Below are 21,051 nucleotides of genomic sequence, written 5' to 3'. Positions count from 1 at the left end.
TTTTTTTCCCTTTTAGTCACACTATCCTAACGGTCTCACACTATGGGCCTAATTCTGAGTTGATCACAGCAGCAATTTTGTTAGCAGTTGGGCAAAACCATGTGCACTGCAGGGGGGCAGATGTAACATGTGCAGAGAGAGTTAGTTTTTAGTGGGGTGTATTCAAACTGAAATCTAAATTGCAGTTTAAAAATAAAGCAGCCAGTATTTACCCTGCACAGAAACAAAATAACCCACCCAAATCTAACTCTCTTTGCACATGTTATATCTGCCCCCCTGCAGTGCACATGGTTTTGCCCAATTGCTAACAAACTTGCTGCTGCGATCAACTCAGAATTACCCCCTATTTGTATTTTTTTTTTTCTTTGCATGTATTCCGTTGAGAGAACTCCCCATTGGGATTGAAGTCTTCTGGCATGGAATACCATCTCTGTAAAGTCTAAATTTGAAGAACGATTATTATGTTATCTGCATAGGGGAGTATTGGGTTATTTGCAATTGAGTACTTTAGTATTTCCTGTTGAATACCTTGCATTTTATATCCAACATTGGAGCGCAGAAATACTATCTATTTAATTGACAATCCTCTGTTAAATAAAAAGTGCAACGCCAAAGAGTCTTCAAGTAACGTTTTCATGCATTCCAATGAAAGTGCAATACCAAACACATAAAGACATTAAGCAATACACAAAGGATCTAAGATGCAATTTAAGTATATCACAATGCAGCCGGATTGTTAGATACCCAATCATCAGCATCAACTTAACATAATAACATAGTTAATGAGGTTGAAAAAAGACAAGTTGTCCATCGAGTTCAAACTGTATTAAAAATCCTACACTATTCTGTTTGTAACCATAGGTTCAACCCTAATGACTCAAGTGAAGACTGTTTTTAGTCTAGTTGACAACTAGAATGCAAACTTCTAATACTACCATACTAAATTACATTTGTTTTAAATGCCATATTCTTGGATATCTTTTTCAGTTACAAATTTATCTAATCCATTTTTAAACATTTTGACTGAGTCCACCATTACTACCTTCTCTGGCAGAGAATTCCAAAACCTTACTGCCCTTACTGTGAAGAACCCTTTACTTTGTTGGGTATGAAATTTTCTCTCCTCTAACCTCAGAGGGTGTCCGTGTGTCCTGTGTAGAGATCTCTCAGTAAATAAATTGCCTGATAGCTCCATGTATTGTCCCTTTATATATTTGTAAATATTAATAATGTCTCCTCTTAGACGCCTCTTTTCAAGTGTAAACATTTGTAACTTGGTAAGCCTTTCCTCATAATCCGGTGTCTCTAACCCCTTTATCAATTTTATAGCTCGCCTCTGAACCCTTTCAAGCTCTAAGATATTTTTTTTGGTATAAGTTCTCTAGGTCGACAGTGTCTAGGTCGAACACTATTGGTCGACAATAATTAGGTCGTCAGGGTATCTAGGTCGACAGGGTCTCTAGGTTGACATGTTCTAGGTCAACAGGTCAAAAGGTCGACAAGAGTTTTTCACATTTTTATCTTTTTTTTAACTTTTTCATACTTTACAATCCACGTGGACTACGATTGGAAATGGTAACCTTGCCTGAAGCATGGCGAGTGAAGCGAGCCATGTGAGGAGACACGGTGCACTAATTGGGGTTCCTGGTCACTGTACGATGAAAACGACACTAAAAAAGATTAAAAACCTCATGTCAACCTTTTGACTTGTCGACCTAGACTATGTCAACCTAGAGACCCTGTCGACCTAGGATCTCTGTCAACCCAGTTACTGTCGACCAATAGTGGTCGACCTAGACACTGTTGACCTAAGTCTTGTCGACCTTCTATACCACACCCATCTTTTTTATAGTGTGGTGCCCAGAATTGTACACAATATTCAAGATGTGGCCGTACCAATGATTTATACAATGGTTGGATCCCTTGTCTCAATTCCCCATTAAATGCATGCTAATACCTTATTTGCCTTTATTGTTGCAGTTTGACATTGGGTACTGTTGTTAAGTCTATTATCAATAAGCTCCCCCAAATCTTTTTCTATTACCATTTTCCCTACTTAATTTGTTTATTTTTTGTCAGAAAGTGCATAACTTTACATTTTTGTATATTAAAACTCATTCTCCATTGAGCTGCCCAAACTTCTAGTTTAAATAAGTCATTCTGTAGGGACTCAGTATCCCTGTCTGTGTTAATTACCCTACACAGTTTAGTATCATCTGCAAAAATTGACACTGAGCTTTTCAGACCTACGCCTAGGTCATTAATGAATATATTGAACAGTAGTGGCCTGAGTACTGAACCTTCTGGTATTCCACTGAATACAGTGGCCCACTTGGAAAACACCCCATTAACCACAACTCACTGTTCCCTGTTATCCAGCCAATTACTTACTCAAGTACAAATGGGATACGGTCGTTAGGTCGACAGTCATTAGGTCGACCACTGAAGGTTGACATGCATTAGGTCAACATGGTCATTAGGTCGACATGTACTAGGTCGACAGGTTAAAAGGTGAACATGAGGTTTTTTTTTTTTAATTCATTTTTTTGGATTTTTTTCATGCTTAACGATCCACGTGGACTATGATTGGAACGGTAACCTGTGTCGAACGAAGTGGTAGCAGAGCGAGGCACCTTGTCCGAAGTTCACTCGCCATGCGTGGGGACATGGTGCACTAATTGGGGTTCCCCGTCACTTTACGAAGAAAACAACGCCAAAAACTGTCAAAAAACACATTTCATCCTTAACCTTCTTATTAAACCACAATGGTTTGAATTTAGAACTCCTTTGTTTTCTTCCCATGGAAATGAATTTTTGAGTGTATTTATTGAGCAACATTTTAACTTGAAGACAAAAAAAGGATTTACAGGTTATTCATTTAATATTTGTATCAGTGAAACCAAACATGTTAGTTCAACAAACAGAGCCTTTCTCAATATGGACATTGTCTTGGGTTATTTGCAGCGGCGGCTCCTACTTATATTTATTTACATCACATACCTGGAGAGGAGACCGCCAGCTGGCTTCTATGGATATGGACTGCACCGACTGCAGCCCATAGAAGCTGGATTGGGCTGCGCCAAAGACAGAGAGTGGCTTCCTAGGGGAAGCCAGATCTCTACTTATCATAGCCCAGTCTGGCATTCCCAGAGGGAGGAAACACCTCCCAATGGGACTGCCCTATGTTTTGTGCCTGTAACTCACAGGTAAAGCTTCCAATAGGAAGTCACTGCCATAACAGTGAAGCAAGCGCTACCACGGACTGAAGCTGGCTTCACTGACACTGAGTAGGGTGGCAGATTTTACCTGGGGGGGGGTTGAGGGGGGGGATTGAGGGGGGGGGGACCCACTGGTATATGCATTGAATTATTATCTGTGCACACTTTGCTCTCAATGATTACCTTTTCTTTTCTGGTACAGATTTATGTCTGCTTTCTGCTACAGTAAGTGTTTTTGTGTGCGTGCGTGTGTGTGTGTGTGTGTGTGTGTGTGTGTGTGTGTGTGTGTGTTTGTATTTAAGTATAAATGACCTGCAGTAGTTCTCTCATTGCTGCTATGAAGAGTTTGTAAACTTGAAGCTTCTTAAACTCATCTTCTGTCAAACATGAAGGAATTGAGTTTACTGATCTGTATGCAAAACATTTCCCAAAGCATCTTTTATGGCAGGAAAAAGACAGTGAGGTCAGAGTTGTAGATTCTGGCGCAAATGTCATTGGATTGATAGATCAAGATGGATGCAAAAAGTTCAGGCAACTAATTTTATTAAAATACAAGTGCTGGGACTCTGGCTTTTATAAAATGAAATATACTCAGAGGCTGCATAGTAACAGATCTGACTGACATGTACATATATAGGATCTGTCAGTGTGAAATTTGTTATACTCAAAGTTCTGAAAACCTGAAGGGCAATGTTAAATACTTGCTTCGGTTCATGATTATAGCATACCTGTACCCATATCATCATACCCATAGACAGCCTAATACTGTAGGAGCAAAGGCAGGGGCAGCATTAGGAAATAGTTATATATGTGCTTAAGGCAAGGTGCTCAAAATTACAGAAAAAATGTTTATATGGAAAACCCTAAGCCTCAATCTTTTGGTGTAATAAAGCCCATACCCATATATACAGTGTAATATAGGTTCACAAAGTTTTACTATAGTGTGCTAAACAGGATGTAATCATGATCCTGGCAGTCAGGATCCCAGCGGTCAGCACACCGACGCTGGGATCCCAGCTGCCAGAATGCCAGCAGGTGGCCCAGGACTAGTCCCACTCGTGGGTGTCCACGACACACATACAGTGGGAATAGAACCTGTGGCAAACGCAGTGATCCACCGAGCCCGCAAGGGGCTTCATTGCGCTCGCCCCCTATTGGCATTATGAAAGCCGCGATTCCAGCATCGGTACACTGACCGTCGGGATCTCAACCGCCAGTCACTCGTACCCAACCCGGCATTATGACATAACATTATATTGAAGAGTACTTGCCCACTCCCATGGTGTTCCTGAATTAGGGGAGTTCTCTTTGTTTTGGGTAGAGTGAGCAATCCTCCTGCATCCCACAACTGCTTCAGCGATGAAGGTGGGGGTAATGATAATCATAACATTGTACTTCCTCTCCCCCACCACCCAGTGCCAGGAATCATGTCATAATACTGTATGGCTGGGCTTGTGGCCACTATGATTGATAGTGCCACTTACCCAGCCACCCAACCCTCCAACCAGGACCTTCACCTCACCCTGTATCCCAGAAGCAGATCAGAGAAGTCAGTAAGTCTATCCATGGTAATTCTGCTGTACAGATCCGTCATGTTGGATGCCATTGAAGCTGCGAGTGGGAACCTGCATTGTTTGTGATATCTGTGTAACACTCCATCAGTACTGGACCACTCGATCTGCAAACACAAATAAAATAAGAGTACAGTACATTACAGTTATTTTGTGGTTCAGTAAATGTAACTGGAGTACCCCTTTAACAGTTTATTCATTTTCTTAAAGTTAAAAAAAATTCTGGTGCAGTGAATCATCTGATAAAGGATCACAAAAACTAAACAGATCATTTTTTATTTTCTACTTTTCTTAGGGAGTTTGAATATATTCCTTCGACTTAAAGGGCAATCCAACACAGAAATCCCAATCTGGTCAGCCAGTGGAAACAAAGGAGAGCAGTGGCACCAAGCCCGTATAAATATACATCCAACAGCTGCTTTTCAGGTAGGTGTCGTAGGTGAAATCAGATCTGCTGGGCCTACAAAACTGATGATCTTATTCCCTAGTTCTTAATATTAACCAAACTACACACTTAGGTGGTCACAATGGAGAAAATCCAGCCATTCAGCCTCTCAAGCTGAGGGGTGGACTCTACAGTGACAGTGCCAATAGAACATGGCTAATGTTGGTTGTTATGGCCATCATACATCAACATCTATACATCCATAGTTCACAATGTCTCAGCTCTATGAATATAACAGAGACAGCATGTTCCTTTGGTTTGCTCTAAGACTTTTGTTGCTATTCCTGAAAACATCTAACCAGTGTCCAATAGACAATTAAAATAGTGGGCAGGTGGAATCCCGACAAGTAATTCGCAGCGGTTTTCTGTAAGTTGGCCGATGTTTGTGGTTCTATCTGTTAGAAGCTGAACAAGCAACCAAGGAGCCTGTCTGAAATGAAAGCATATCATTCACTTACAGTATGTACTTGTAGTTGTTAGATGTCTCTGCTGCAGCAATAAAAACAGACTTGCAACTTTCGCGCTAAAGCAAATGATCACCTTGCAGATGGATATTAATTGGCCTGGAGGGATAAATTAAATAAAGACAAGGTTTTTCCTGTCGTTTGCATCAGAGAAAAATAAATCTGTCTCACAAGGCGTTACACCGGAATCCCTTAAGGTATAATGAGGAATCATGGAATAGGCATTAAAATAAACTGAACCAATTAACCATAATGTTGCCGGAAACAATTATTGCACTTGTGAAAGAACAGAAATAACTCTTCTCACATAGTAATGATGTCTGGCTGCATGGACCATGAGCTTTGGAAGCCAATATGGCGGCTTTTGCAATGGCTCACACCTTTCCTCTGGAAGATAGGTGATTGTGGAAAGCTATGCTGATTGGACAGAGTACATTACATTCCCTGGTTTTCACACTGGGGCAAAGCTATTGGTTTGATCATGATGTTATGTGTTTCATAATATACCCCATGTCTCATAGTGTTACTGGATCCTAGTGAATTCATGGGCTGAAAATGACTTCAACAAAAACAAAATGGCTTCTACCACTGTGTGTAGGCAACTGATACACTTCTTAGGATACACGCGTTTATGGGTGCCAATGGCGGTAGTGGCAACTCAATTGTCACAACTTACTACTGCAACTGTGTATGCAGCTAAAATAGCTCCAGTATCATACTTCCTATGGCCAGCTGCATACATTGATATCATTAGTGTCAGTTTCTGAATCAGACCCTCTAATGGTCTATTTACTAAGCCTTGGAAGGAGCTAAAGTCAACGGATACAAAGTACTGGCCGATTAATTCCTAACTGTAATTTTTCAAACACAGCCTGTGACATGGCAGTTAGGAGCTTATTGGCTGGTAATTTATCTCCGTTGACTTTATCTTCATCCAAGGCTTAGTAAATAGACCCCTAAATCCCTTATGCCTGTGGACAATGCAAAGGCGAGTAAGAATACAGACTCTACAGTGATTCCAATCATTAAATAATTTTTTTTAGCCTGCCACAGTAGCTTTAAGGGGAATTACATAAATCAACTACTGTAGATGATTAAAGCACAGAGAAAATGCAGACTCAGTAATAAGAAAGGAGAAAAGAACATAAAAACCTGGCGCCAATTAATACTCAGTGCAGATCACATGATTGTCTGCTGCTTTGAAATTAGAGGGATTACTCAACCCTCGTGTAAAAAAAGACTTTTAAAATACGAAGTGCTTTTAATCAGTATTTTATTAATAATAATTAAAAATAAAAATAAATATGAAACAGCAGCCAATATAAATGTATATATCAGCACACCAATTATAAATACAAATCCCCTCAGTTACAGAACAGGTAATAGGCTGATATTTATATTATGGCAACCACAATCGCACAATGACTTGTAATGGCAGATTAAAAAAAAAAATCTCATTCATGTTGACACATCAACATGCTGTGAATCCTTTCTGTCGGCAGAAATAGATGGCAAGCTGATATAGAAGCCGCAATACACAGTGAGCTGATTTTAAAGTCACAGCTGCAGAAGTTTTTTAATCACAAACTGATGTTTGTAGCAGCAACAAATGGCAAAGTGATTTTTGATGTTTATAATAGCAAGATTTTGCATCAGTGCATCCAATTGTAAACTGTGAATCCTGACGGTAAGATGATATTTATATTTTAGCAGCAATGAATAGTACACTGGTTCTAATGTTACAACAACAGTTCTTTAATCACAGTCTATTAGTTGGTATAGATAAAAGAATAAAATTCATCAGTTGTAACTTAAAAGTCCACTGTAGCTATAAATAAAACATATTATTGATATTAGTGCAGATTAAATGATAGATTTGCCTCATCCATTTGACTGGAGCATCAGCAGTGTTGTAGCAATTAAAATTTCCTGACTGTTGGTGCAGTCCTATTGCACAGCCAACACTGAAGGGACAAAAATCCAAACTTAAGGGCCCCATACACTAGAACGATAATGCCCGATCTCATCCGATTTCAGCCATTCTGGCCGATATATCAGATGAAATCAGGCATTTTGGATGTTTTTTTTACATCCGATCCGATGCGCGTTCCCGTGAGCATCGGATCGGATCCCCTTAACTGCTGAAACTCCTCAGGAGTGAGACAGATATCCAGTGGGTATTGTTAAAAGTGGCAAATTGGTAAAACCTAATACTGTAGCAATTGGCTTTTAGCTGCTGTATAATGCAAGTTAGGCAATGAAATCAAGTGATTTATTGATAGCTGTGATCCACTGCAAATGTTTCATCTAAATAAAGTTAGTAAAATTGTATCCGACATAGCTAAAGATAGAGATGACTGTTTAGTGAGTACTAAGGATTACAATTTTAATGAAACATAACAATATTGGAGTATCCTTATTTTTATTACCATTTTAGCAATTTTAGTCTCAATATACAGTAAGAATATTTATCTAAGCACATTTCTAAAAACAGTATCATAAAACTTAATTACACTTATTGGTCATGTGAACTGTAATTTAGAGTATTTTATCTGTTTAGATTTGTAGGTTTTTATTAGTTTATGTGCTAAGAATACTGTTCTGAATTCCACCACTGAATGTGCTGGAAAGATCCTATGTTCTTCACGATGCCCCAAAATGGGGGAAGAGTATAAAGAATTTCCAGGTTTGTCCTGATTTTTGGGGTACCAAATGCTGTAAAGAATACACTTGGATAACTATAACACATTCATATCACCGAAATAACTGGAAGAATATTAAATGCATCGCGTACAGTTGCAATATTGTCTGACAAAGTCTGTTTCCAATTACAGGTCGTTTTTGAAGGTGTGCGAGGACCTGGTATAGAAGGAGACATCGCTATAGATGATGTATCAATTGTCGAGGGCGAATGTACGAAGGTGGATCAACCAGCCACTAGTATGTTCTGCATTTGGTCCATTATTGAACTAATCTCATGACTTGATAATGATTTCATATGTGGACCTTTTCTGAAAAAGACTTTATGATAAAATATAAATACCTAATTGTGGAAATTTTAAGGAACATTCTTACGTACTATGAGGAGTTATTGGCGCTACTAATTTATTTATATTTCACTTTACAATACAAGATCATTTTAAATGTCATTACATTTAACATTGATTTGGTAAGTTTAAATTGAAAAAGTTATCGAATTTAAATTTTCCATTAAAAAATGTGTGAAATACAATGGAACCACTATAATAAAAATACAATATTATGCAAGTTTATTAAACTGGAACACATAAAAACAGTTTGATGCTATGAAAACCATGGACTGCATTTGTACGGGATAAATATTTTCATTGCACTGTCAGTCCTAGAGAAAAATGTTGTGCATTATTAATCAGTTGAAAATAATACTGTATGATTGTCAATATGCAAATGAAATACATAAGTTAAAACAATAAATGTATACAATCATGTTTGCTATATCTTCATTTACAGAGCTCTACGAAGTCATCACATATTAATTAAGAACACTTACTAGACAAGATTGTAAGGATCTATGCTCCACTTAAAAGCACTAATTGTAACTACCTCACTAGGTGATTCATGTCAGGTCCTTTAAATCTTGAACACATAGGGGGTCATTCCGAGTTGATCGCTAGCTGCCGTTGTTCGCAAGCGCAGCGATCAGGCTAAAAATCAGCACTTTTGCGCATGCGTATGGGGCGCAGTGTGCACGCGCGATGTACTTTCACAAAAAACTATGCAGTTTCACACAAGGCCGAGCGACTCTTTTCAGTCGCTCTGTTGATCGGTGAGTGATTGACAGGAATGGGGCATTTCTGGGAGGTAACTGACCGTTTTCCGGGAGTATGCTAAAAAACGCAGGCGTGTCAGATAAAAACGCGGGCATGCCTTGGGAAACGGGGGAGTGGCTGGCCGGACGCAGGGCATGTTTGTGACATCAAAACAGGAACTAAATAGACTGAAGTGATCGCAAGGTAGGAGTAGGTCTGCAGCTACTCTGAAATTGCTTGAAAAAAATTCTGCACTGTTCTGCTAATCTTTTGTTCACACTTCTGCTAAGCTAAGATACACTCCCAGAGGGCGGCGGCCTAGCGTTTGCACTGCTGCTAAAAGCAGCTAGCGAGCGATCAACTCGGAATGAAGGCCATAACCTCTACAATCTAGTCTATGTAACTATTACAATCTAGTCTATGTAACTGTGTACTTTGTCATTGTTGAATATTTACTTGTTTTTCTTTTCTTTTCTTTTCAGCTCCGCCTTCTGGAGATAAAGTGTCTGGGACTATAGTGCATATATGGTTGTATCCTGTTTTCCTTTTCCTTTCTTTTTTAAGTCATCAAAGGTGACCATATCCTGGCAGAGGCTACAAAAAAATTCACTTGGCACTGGTACGAAGAAAGAGTCTTTGTAAATGGACAACTGAAAAACAATCTACCAAAGATTCCTCCATGAAGGCACTGAGAATGAACGGAACATGGAACATTACGAAGTACACATGAGACCTGAAATTAGGAAGAGACCTTACAGTGCTCCTGTGGCTTTCACGAATACAGTATAATCTGAATATTTTCTTTAAAAAAAAAAAAATAAGGAATGGATATCCTTGTCAAAGCACAACGTCATGGCTGGTTTTCTTTCAAATGAATAGAGTTTGCTTGCTACCATGGATACCTTTTGGCCTGCCAACCTAAACCTCACAGTTAACAGGGTACAAGAAGATCTGGCATTTATTTTCAGATCGAGAAGGTTCTTAGTCATGGTTAACTATAAATGAGCCCTTCTGCCTTGGCTGCCACCATCCAAAAACAAAACCTATGTAAACCACATGCAGCATTTTGTCACAGCTTTGCTAATGAAAGGTATGCTGTATCTTTTTTGCATGCAGACGTCTTCAAGAAAGAGCAGTTTAGTCTTACAAGTTTTTCAGCCTTTGGGATTTTGCTCGCTTATGGACACAGAGTCACCGAGTCATCAGTTGTATTAAAGGAACCAAACCACCACCTTTTATAAAATGCCAGAAAACCAAGTGCCTTTAATTAACAAGCCTGAAAGAAAAGTTAACTAAACAAGCTTGCTCTGCTGTGAGTAGTTTGTGAAAACAAAAAACTAAAGAAAAACAAACTGTTTTATAAGCAAACTACAATCCTCGAATATAAAACACAGGCCAGATTAAAAAAAATAAATCTAATATTGCTACTGAAAGAACATGGACTTAAGTTGCTGCATACGCTCCTTCAACATTTTCATTATAATTTAGTTGTTTAACTTTAAAAAAAAACAGCCATGGCCTTCTTGCTTATTTTCAGTTTTACAATATCTTATAGATAAATCTGAAAATTGGAAAATGCAACTTTTCATATTACTGGCAGCTGAAGTAGTTTGAAAAGTTGTCTATGGACTTTCAGTCTGCTTTTTTCCCCCCTTTTTAAAATGGGAAAATGATTTTCTTACTCTTATCCACATTTGAAATGAAATCAGTCTGATCTTAAGAGGAAACTTATCTAAGACTGCGGTGTGTTTAACCCTAACAGAAACTCTGGGTCTGAATTATTAGTCTTCACTTAAAAGAAAAAAAGTAAAAAAATGAGGGTCTGATGCCTCTGCCCGCTAATCAGACTGTGCAGATTGTGACATAGTATTTTATTATTTTGGCAAGTTTGAAAAAAAGAAAATACACTTTTACATAAAACTGTAAAAAAATGACTGAGCTACCTGATTAAATACCATAACTTAACCAGCCACTTTTTCAATGCATTGTATATGTCCCTTATAATGTTGGCTATGAACATTTGAAGATATTTTTGATTTCTTTAAATTATCTTAAAGTTTAACTTCATTTAAAAAATACTTTTATCTACAAAAATTATTCTTTTATGTTCTTGAAAACACTTGATGGTTACAAAAATGTTATGCAAGCATTTGGGCTATAAATAAAAAAACATATTTAACATTGCTGAAATTGATTTAAAAAAATTGAAGCACAAGAAGATGTCACAGAATAATAATGGCCACGATTATGTTTTTATTTTATTTAAAAAAAATAATAATTCTGTAGAAATGTTTGTGCTGATTCAGTAATTCAACTGAACAAAAACAAAACTTTTACAGCTATGTTCAATAAAGCCTCTATCCAGGTAAGGTATAATAAGTGGTCTACTGGTTATTTCTGTCTATATACATAATATAAAAATGATATCAATGCCGGAACTCACTATTTGTGATTATATATGAGAAAGAAAATTTAAAATTTGCAATTTACTGTTTTTTCTATTTAATACTGTTAATATTTTCTTAAAAGAGAGCATCAACTAATAGATATTTATTACACCGAAATAATACAATTTTAAATTTAATACAAAAAAAAGTGTTCCAGTTGTTGACAGGTTAAAATTACTGGTGAAGTAAAATATATATTGAGACTTTGAAATAAAAATATATACTCAGCTATCACAGCAGAACCTGTCTTTAGATCCAGCCTACCGTGGGCTAGTTGATTCTTGTGAGGCTATTCAGTTAGCCCTGATGCCAGGGGTCATTGGTTTTTTGTTTGTTTTTTTGCCAGAAAAAAAAATCCCAAATAACTCAGGGGTTAACGGTTGCCACGACGGGGTGAACGCATGAATCCGTGAACTTTTCACGGATTCTGTGTGTTAATGCCTGTTAACTCCTGTTAATGCCTATTAATGCCTATTAACACATTAGGTTAACAGTGTTAACAAGCCTATTCGTAGAAGTTGGGAGGCAAATTGAATAGTCTCAGGAGTTAAAACCCAAAGCTACCTCCCAAAACTAATATATAGTAAAGCACAATTTGAATACTACATATTAAACTTCTGAAATGTGAATTAATTGTATCCAGATGATGGATAGACAGTGTCTAGATGGACAATCGAGAGGTCAACACCATATGGTCGACATGCATTAAGTTGACGGGGTCAAAAGGTTGACAGGTAAAAAGTAGACAGTGCTTATGGTCTACAGGTACAAAAGGTTAACAGGTTCAAAAGGTGGACATGATAATGGTTGACACAAGTTTTTTGGGAGGGTTTTCACGTATTTACAACTTTTGCTTCAATTACCATCCACGTGCACTACAATTGAGAATAGTAACCTGCCCAAAGACTGGCGAGCAAAGGGCCTTATTCAGGTTTGTTAGCAAACCAAAAAAGTTAGCAATTAGGCAAAACCATGTTGCACTGCAGGTGGGGCAGATGTAACATGTGCAGAGAGAGAGTGTGGTGTGTTCAATTTGAAATCTAAATTGCAGTGTAAAAATTAAGCAGACAGTATTTACCATTCACCATGTACAGAAACAATTTAACTTACCCAAATCTAAATCTCTCTGCGCATGTTACATCTTCCCCACCTGCTGTGCAACATGGTTTTACCCAATTGCTAACTTTTTTCATTTGCTAACAAACCTGAATAACCCACAAAGTGAGACTGTGACATCATGCATTTGCAGTAATTGTGGTCACATATGATGAAACATAGAAAATGACACCCAAAAAATTTAAAAACCTGTCTTTTTTTGTGTCAACATTTCCTGTCAGCCTTTTGACCCTGTCGACTTTTTGTACCTTTCTACCTTTTCTACTTTCTACCTTTTGACCCTGTCAACCTAATGCATGTTGAACATATGGAGTCGACCTAATGACTGTCTGTCTAATTAATATAGATCTTTTATACCACACACTGAATTAACAGGAAATCGATTAGTGCTAGCACTCCGGGAAACCTTAGCTCATTGTAGTGTTGTATAACTATTTTTGAAAGGACATTATGTAAAAATAAAAATGTTTTCTAAATGTTTGTATTGAATAGAGGGCTTCTTGTTGAATACATTGAAGAGACCTCCATATTACAGATGTACAGTATTGTTTAAAATTATTACTTGGTAAAGACAACCAAATGCTACAATATATAATTTCCTTGAAAACTTGTCCACTATTGTCCCCCCATTTCTGATACCACCTATCCTGAGCGCAAAAGCATCTTTGTGTCTATGCTCTGTGTAATACATAAATAATTGTTCAACTATGTGACCAATGGCATTGCATGTGCCTTTGAATCAGCCCTAAGGCTGAATTCATGTGTTTTACAAAGACCATGAAATAAATATTGAATAGGACAGATAAATTATTAGGCACACTTGTGCACATAAAGACATTTTCCAGGACTGTAAGGTTTGCAGTTTGTTAATGCGACTTTCTGTGTGGCTATTTGCACACTACAAGCCAAGATGGAAGTATTTCTGATTAAAAAACATCAAAATATCCCCTCAAGGACATGCCCTGTAAAAACAAGCACTAATTAAACAAAGTTGTTCCACAATTTTCATCTGAGCCTCAATTATAGTATGTTCATATTAATAAATATCAGTCACTGGTGTATTAATAATGGGTGCAGTGTGTGAGGTGCACACAGACCCCCGGGGTCTAGGGGGGCTTACACCACACACCCTGCACCCATTACTTTTAATACTTACCCTCCCGAGTCCAGCAGCGCTGCAGAAATCGCTGGGAAAATGGAGCGGTGCCATTTTCCCTGTGTTTCACGCATGCAAAGTAGAAAAATTACTTGGAAAATGGCCGCCACGCCATTTTCCTGGAGATTTGTGCATGTGCTGTAGACTCTAGAACAGCGCGATACTAGGCAGCCCAGACGGAGCCTGCACACCTCCTCTCTAGAAGCGCCCCTGAATGCAGTTAGGGACCAGCTTTATTTCACGCAATTGTTTATTGAGGCAATAGCTAAACCATGCCAGTTTCTAGTTTTCTTTAATCTTAATATGATACTTAAGGTTCTGAGAAAATTGCATTAAAGAATTTGAGTACAGAGAATGACATTTCAGATTTTGGTGGAGAATCATAAGAAAAAGCCAAGGGCGGAACTTAGCACTGTATAGACCTAGAGATGTGCACAGGACCATTTTTTACTGGTTTTGGTTCTAATTTATCATCCGATTTTGGTTTTGGATTCAGTTTTGGGTTTCAGCCATAACTGGTTTTGGTTTTATATTTTTTCCAAAAACTGGCAAAAAAGCTAAAATCACATAATTTGGGTCTCTTTTTTTGTGACTAGAGTATTTTGACAATCTAACACCTCACAGTATTGTTTTTATCTGCTTTAGGCCAAAGGCTGCAGCGAGCAAATCTAAGAAACATTGCCACACAGCAGTGGCAGAAATGAAAGTAGTGCAAGATGGATTTGTCCTTGTACAAAGTCGCACTGGGGTGTAGCGTACTGGTGTGCAGTGCACAGAATAGTAAAAACAAATTAGTCAATATATCTTTTACTTTTTTGGGGTAATTAAAAGTTGATCGCAGCAGCAAATTTGTTAGCAGTTGGGCAAAACCATGTGCACTGCAGGTGTGGCTGGTATAACATTTGCAGAGAGAGTTAAATTTGGGTGGGTTATTTTGCTTCTGTGCAGGGTAAATACTGGCTGCTATATTTTTACATTGCAATTTAGATTTCAGTTTGAACACACCCCACCCAAATCTAACTCTCTCTGCACATGTAATATCTGTCCCCCCCCCCCCTGCAGAGCACATGGTTTTGGCCAACCGCTAACAAATTTGCTGCTGCAATTCACTCTGAATTAAGCCCTTTATTCCCTTGCAGCGCACACTGTGTGGAGTCACAGGGCTTTGAACAAAGGGGGTAATTCAGATCTGATCGCAGCAGCAAATTTGTTAGATAATAGGCAAAACCATGTGCACAGCAGAGGGGCAGATATAACATGTGCAGAGAGAGTTAGATTTGGGTGTGGTGTGTTCAAACTGAATGTAAATTGCAGTGTAAAAATAAAGCAGCCAGTATTTACCCTGCACAGAAACAATATAACCCACCCAAATCTAACTCTTTCTGCAAATGTTCTATCTGCCCCCCTGCAGTGCACATGGTTTTGCCCGTTAGCTAACAAATTTGCTGCTACAATCAGATCTGAATTAGGCCCAAAGTGCACTAGGGTTATGCGCGCCAAATAGTACAAAGAATACATCTGTACATTTTTTATTTTTTGAACCTGCAGCTTTGTTAAAACTCTGTGGAGTCACTGGGCTCTGAACAAAGCACACTAGGGTAAAGCACACCAAATAGTACAAACAATAGAAGAATATATCTATTTCTCTTACGTCCTAGGGGATACTGGGAATCCATTTAGTACCATAGGGTATAGACGAGTTCACTAGGAACCTTGGGCACTTTAAGAATTTGATAGTGTGCACTGGCTCCTCCCTCTATGCCCCTCCTACCAGACTCAGTTTAGAAAATGTGACTGGGGGAGCCGGTCACGTCTCTGGAAGCTCCTGAAGAGTTTTCTGCATTTATTTTAGAAGTTTATTATTTTCAGGCAGGACTGGATGGCACCAGCCTGCCTGCTTCGTGGAACTTAGGGGGACAGACCAACCCTATCTCAGGGTTAATGGGCCCGTTCCCCGCTGACAGGACATTAGCTCCTGAGGGAACTATTCGCAAGCCCCACCACAGCGAGCGTACATTCCCGCAGCACGCCACCACCTCTAACAGACAGAAGAATGAAGAGTGGTGAGTACTAAGCCGGCGTCCCGGTTAACGCGTCGCCGGCCATTATGGCGGCATTAGGGTTTGGAGAAGCACAGCTTCTACATGGGGCGGCTGGGTCTCCAGACTCAGTACACAGTGCAGACGCACAGCTTCTATATGTGTACACAGTACCCAGACTGGCATTACAGACTTAAAAGGGGGCTGACTCCATTTTAGGTGCAAAATTACCTCAGCCAGTATAAATAAGAGCTGGAAGACCGCGCGCCATTGTAGGTGCGGGGCTTCACTATGAGCAGATCCAGCAGCTCACAGGCTCCATTTAATACACTGAATCAACACATACGCTGACTGCACGGACGCGCAGCTCCTCTGCACAGCCTCCAGTTTACCTTAGCGGTACCAGGGGGTTATAACAGGGAGGGAGCGGTATATAGTGTACTAAGTTCCCAATCTGGGTACTTAGTCTGTGACCTGGCTAAGCTTGCTTTAGCAATAAGGGCGCCATGTGCTGGTTTCTCTATATCTATGTCTCTCCTGAAGGGCTCTGTGTGGGTTAATTGTGTTGTTAACCATTTCATGTGTCTATGCCATTCTGCTGCAAGGATGTCAGAAAATAATGTGTTCAATGTAAGGCACAGTGTTCCTCTTCTCCTGGGGGTTCACTAGTGTGTACTCAGTGTAGTGTCCCTTCTCAGACAAGTGGGGCGGAGCCAGTGTGGCTGGACCCCTTTAGGGGGATAATCTCCATCGTCTCTACTAAAATATCTCGGAACGAGAAAGAGACGTAATACTTAAGAAAGTCCATGGCTGAGTTTATGCAAAAGGACTCAGTACTCAGACCAGCATCTCAGTCCTCTGTCATTTGTCCGCAAAAACTTACAAATCCTGCATTCTGACTCTGATAATAATGGGTCAGAAGGGGAGGAAAGTGAAGTGGACATAGACGCAGGGGAGGATACTCTGTCCCAAGGTATTGAGGTGCTCATAGTCCTAAATATTCCTGATAAGGTGACAGAAGTATGTGAGGAATCTTGCTTTAATGTACAGCAAAAATCCTCAGCCTCTTTCCTGTGTCAAAAGGAATTAAATACCCTGTTTGAACAATCATGGGTTAATCCAGATAAAAAATTCCAAATTTCCAAGCGGTTATTGTAATATATTCCCTTTCCCTCAGAGGATAGGGAAAGATGGGAAAATCCACCGATAGTGGATAAATCAGTCTCCAGGCTCTTCCATAACATTGTATTGCCTGTCCCGGGTGCAGCCTACCTAGAAGATGTGGCTGATCGCAAAATTGAGACTACACTTAAATTTTTGTATACAGCTGCAGAGGTGGCCCAGAGACCCACTATAGCATGTGGGCGGATTACGCGAGCCATTGCAAAATGGTCAGGTAACATAATTGAGGGGTTAGATACCTTGCCTCATGGGAATTCCTAGTGTCTCTAGATATCAAGGATGCCTACCTTCTTATTCCGATCTGGCCGCTTTACCAGGCTTATCTATGCTTTGCACTGCAGGACTGTCACTACCAGTTTCAGACCCTGCCATTTGGACTCTCCACGGCACCGAGGGTATTCACAAAGGTGATGGCAGAGATGATGTTACTGCTCCGCAAACAGGGAGTGAACATAATTCCGTACCTGGACGATCTTCTGATAAAGGCACCATCCAGAGAACAACTCTTGGAGGGCATTGCCCTCTCAACCAGACTACTTCTGGATCATGGGTGGATTCTGAATTTTCCAAAATCTCACCTGGAACCAACGCAGAGGCTTCAGTTCCTGGGAATGATACTGGACACAGAATCTCAGAAAGTACTCCTTCCCTTGGAAAAGGCGATTGTAATCTAGTCGATGGTTCGGGCTGTCTTGAAGCCGATTCGAATCTCAGTGCATCTCTGCATACGCCATCTGGGGAAAATGGTGGCTTCTTACATAGCACTTCAGTACAGAAGGTTTCATGTGAGGCCCTTCCAGCTTGATCTGTTGGACAAATGGTCCGGATCGCATCTTCACATGCACCAGAGGATTCGTCTGTCCCCAAAAGCCAGGATTTCCCTCCTGTGGTGGCTACAGACTTTTCACATTGCCGAGGGCCGAAGGTTTGGGATTCAGAATTGTATTCTACTAACCACAGACGCAAGCCTCAGAGGTTGGGGCCCAGTCACTCAGGGGGTACAGTTTCAGGGAAGGTGGTCAAGTCAGGAAGTCGTCCTTCCAATAAACATTATGGAACTCAAGGCTATGTACAATGCCAGCTGCATTTCTTCTTCAGAATCAGGCTATACAGGTCCATTCGGACAATGTGACAGCAGTGACGTACATAAACCGACAGGGAGGTACGAAAAGCAGAGCCGCAATGTCAGAAGTGTCAAGAATTCTCCTCTGGGCGGATAAACACGCAGTGGCGTTGTCGGCGGTCTTCGTCCCGGGAGTAGACAACTGGAAAGCAGACTTCCTCAGCAGACATGATCTGCACCCAGGGGAATGGGGCATTCACCCGGAGGTGTTCCAGTGGTTGACACGTCGGTGGGGATATCCACAAATCGACATGATGGCCTCTTGACTCAACAAGAAGCTCGAGAGACCCACAAGCAGTGGCAGTAGATGCTTTGACAATTCTGTTATGTGGATCTTCTTCAGATGCTCCTCAAAGATCCGTGGCCTCTACCTCTTTGCAAGGATCTTCTTCAACAGGGCCTGTTCATCTATCAAGACTTACCGCAGCTACGTTTAACTGCATGGAAGTTGAACGGCTGATTCTAGCCAGGGGAGGGATTCCTGACAAGGTAATTCCAACTATAATCCAAGTTAGAAAGGGGGTAACGTCTAAACATTACCATCGTATCTGGAAAAATATGTCTCTTTGCGAGAAAGCAGACAATATTCTGCGGTGGAATTTCATCTAGGACAATTCCTGCTTTTTCTGCAGGCGGGAGTGGATACGGTCCTACGTCTAGGCTCCATAAAAGTCCAAATTTCTGCCTTTTCTATTTTCTTTCAGAAACAATTGGCTTCTCTCCCTGAGGTTCAGAAATTCTTGAAAGGTGTTCTGCACATCCAACCTCCTTTTGGGCCTCCCACGGCACCTTGGAATCTCAACTTGGTGCTGCATTTCCCCCAATCAGACTGTTTGAACCGTTACAGGAGGTTGACGTAAAGTACCTTACGTGGAAGACAATCACACTGTTGGCATTGGCATCAGCAAGACGTGTGTCGGAGCCAGGGGCGTTGTCTCACAAGAGCCCCTACCTAATTTTCCATGAGGACAGAGCTGAACTCAGGACTCATCAGCAATTTCTTCCTAATGTGGTGTCTGTGTTTCATATCAACCAACCTATTGTGGTTCCGGTTGTTATGGACACTTCTGCTACTTCAAAGTCTTTGGATGTTGTGAGGGCTTTGAAGGTGTATGTGAAGAGAACAGTTCGTCACAGGAATCGTACTTGCTGTTCGTTCTCTATGATCCCAATAAAATTGGGTGTCCTGCTTCAAAGCAGTCAATTGCACGCTGGATCAGGCTCACAATCCAGCATGCTTATTCCACGGCAGGCTTGCCGGTTCCAAAATCTGTACAGGCCCACTCTACAAGGTCGTGGGTTCTTCTTGGGCGGCTATCCGGGTTGTCTCAGCTTTACAGCTCTGAAGAGCAGCTACTTGGTCAGGTTTGAAGACGTTTGCCAAGTTTTACAAGTTCGATACTTTGGCCTCTGAGGACCTTCAGTTTGGTCAATCAGTTATGCAGGAACCTAAGCACTCTCCCACCTGGTTTGGGAGCTTTGATACTTCCCTATGGTACTAAAGGGATTCCCAGTATCCCATAGGACATAAGAGAAAATAAGATTTTAATTACTTACCAGTAAATCCTTTTCTCGTAGTCCATAGGGGATAAAAGGCAGCCCGCCCAGTGCTTTGATCTTCCTGCGCTGTTACTTGGTTAAGTAATGTTATTTGGTTCAGCTGTTGCTGTTCCTGTTTCAAGTTTGGTTAGCATGGCTTTCCTATTGTTTTGTGTGCGCTGGTTCAGAATCTCACCATTTGCTTATCTATCCTCTCGAATTACAGTATGTGCGTCTCCTCGGGCACAGTTTCCTAGACTAAGTCTGGTAGGAGGGGCATAGAGGGAGTAGCCAGCACACACTATCAAATTCTTAAGGTGCCCAAGGCTCATAGTGGACCTGTCTATACCCCATGGTACTAAATGGATTTCCAGTATCTTTTTTTTTACTTCGCAGCTCAACTCACACTATGGCAATTCAAAGGGCTTTTATTTTATTATGTATGTGAACAATGCATGCATAGGGGTACAGTGCACAAAGGTTGTGCAAGCTTAAAATAATAATTTTTAAAAATTTTATTTAACTTTTTTACTTTTTTACAACTGACAACATCAATGCACACTGTAGTGCTGCTTGTGAACACACAGCCACTTCAGATGGACACAACCCAGCCAATTTAACCAGGAGAACATGGCATAGCACACAGTGTGCTCCTTGTATACACTGGCAAAACACCAATGACGTGTGGTGAGGTCATTGGCTGGGGAGGCACTAAGATATATATATATATATATATATAGATATAGCATCTCCCTGTCCCTGCAACCCAAGTGATCTGGGGGTGAGCAGCCCAGTCACTTCCCACCCAATAACCCCCCTTTCTGACCTGGGTGGTCCTGGGCCAGGTCCGGGAGAGTGATGCTGCTGCATGGGAGGGCAGATGAGGAGAAGGGAGAGATAAGAGCGCTGCCTGACTCCACACGCTCTCTATCTCTGGGGTACTCGCTGGTGGTGATGCTGCTG

General features: G+C 40.4%; 1 protein-coding gene across 2 annotated transcripts in view; it reads left to right on the top strand.

The window, feature by feature from the left end:
• The window catches only part of MDGA2 (MAM domain containing glycosylphosphatidylinositol anchor 2), a 1,135,272-nt gene extending 1,123,821 nt beyond the window's left edge, over positions 1-11,451 (top strand). For both annotated transcript variants that reach the window (XM_063947538.1, XM_063947537.1), the window contains exons 15-17: positions 5,085-5,215; positions 8,533-8,638; positions 9,969-11,451. In XM_063947538.1, coding sequence (XP_063803608.1) covers positions 5,085-5,215; positions 8,533-8,638; positions 9,969-10,063 — 332 coding nt within the window. In that variant the 3' untranslated portion in view covers positions 10,064-11,451. The remainder of the gene's footprint in view (positions 1-5,084; positions 5,216-8,532; positions 8,639-9,968) is intronic.
• Positions 11,452-21,051: the final 9,600 nt, after the last annotated feature.

Source organism: Pseudophryne corroboree, chromosome 12 (assembly GCF_028390025.1).
Source record: "Pseudophryne corroboree isolate aPseCor3 chromosome 12, aPseCor3.hap2, whole genome shotgun sequence".
Taxonomy (NCBI): Eukaryota; Metazoa; Chordata; class Amphibia; order Anura; family Myobatrachidae; genus Pseudophryne; species Pseudophryne corroboree.
The sequence above is the reverse complement of the archived record's forward strand: the minus strand, read 5'-3'. Positions and strand labels throughout refer to the sequence as shown.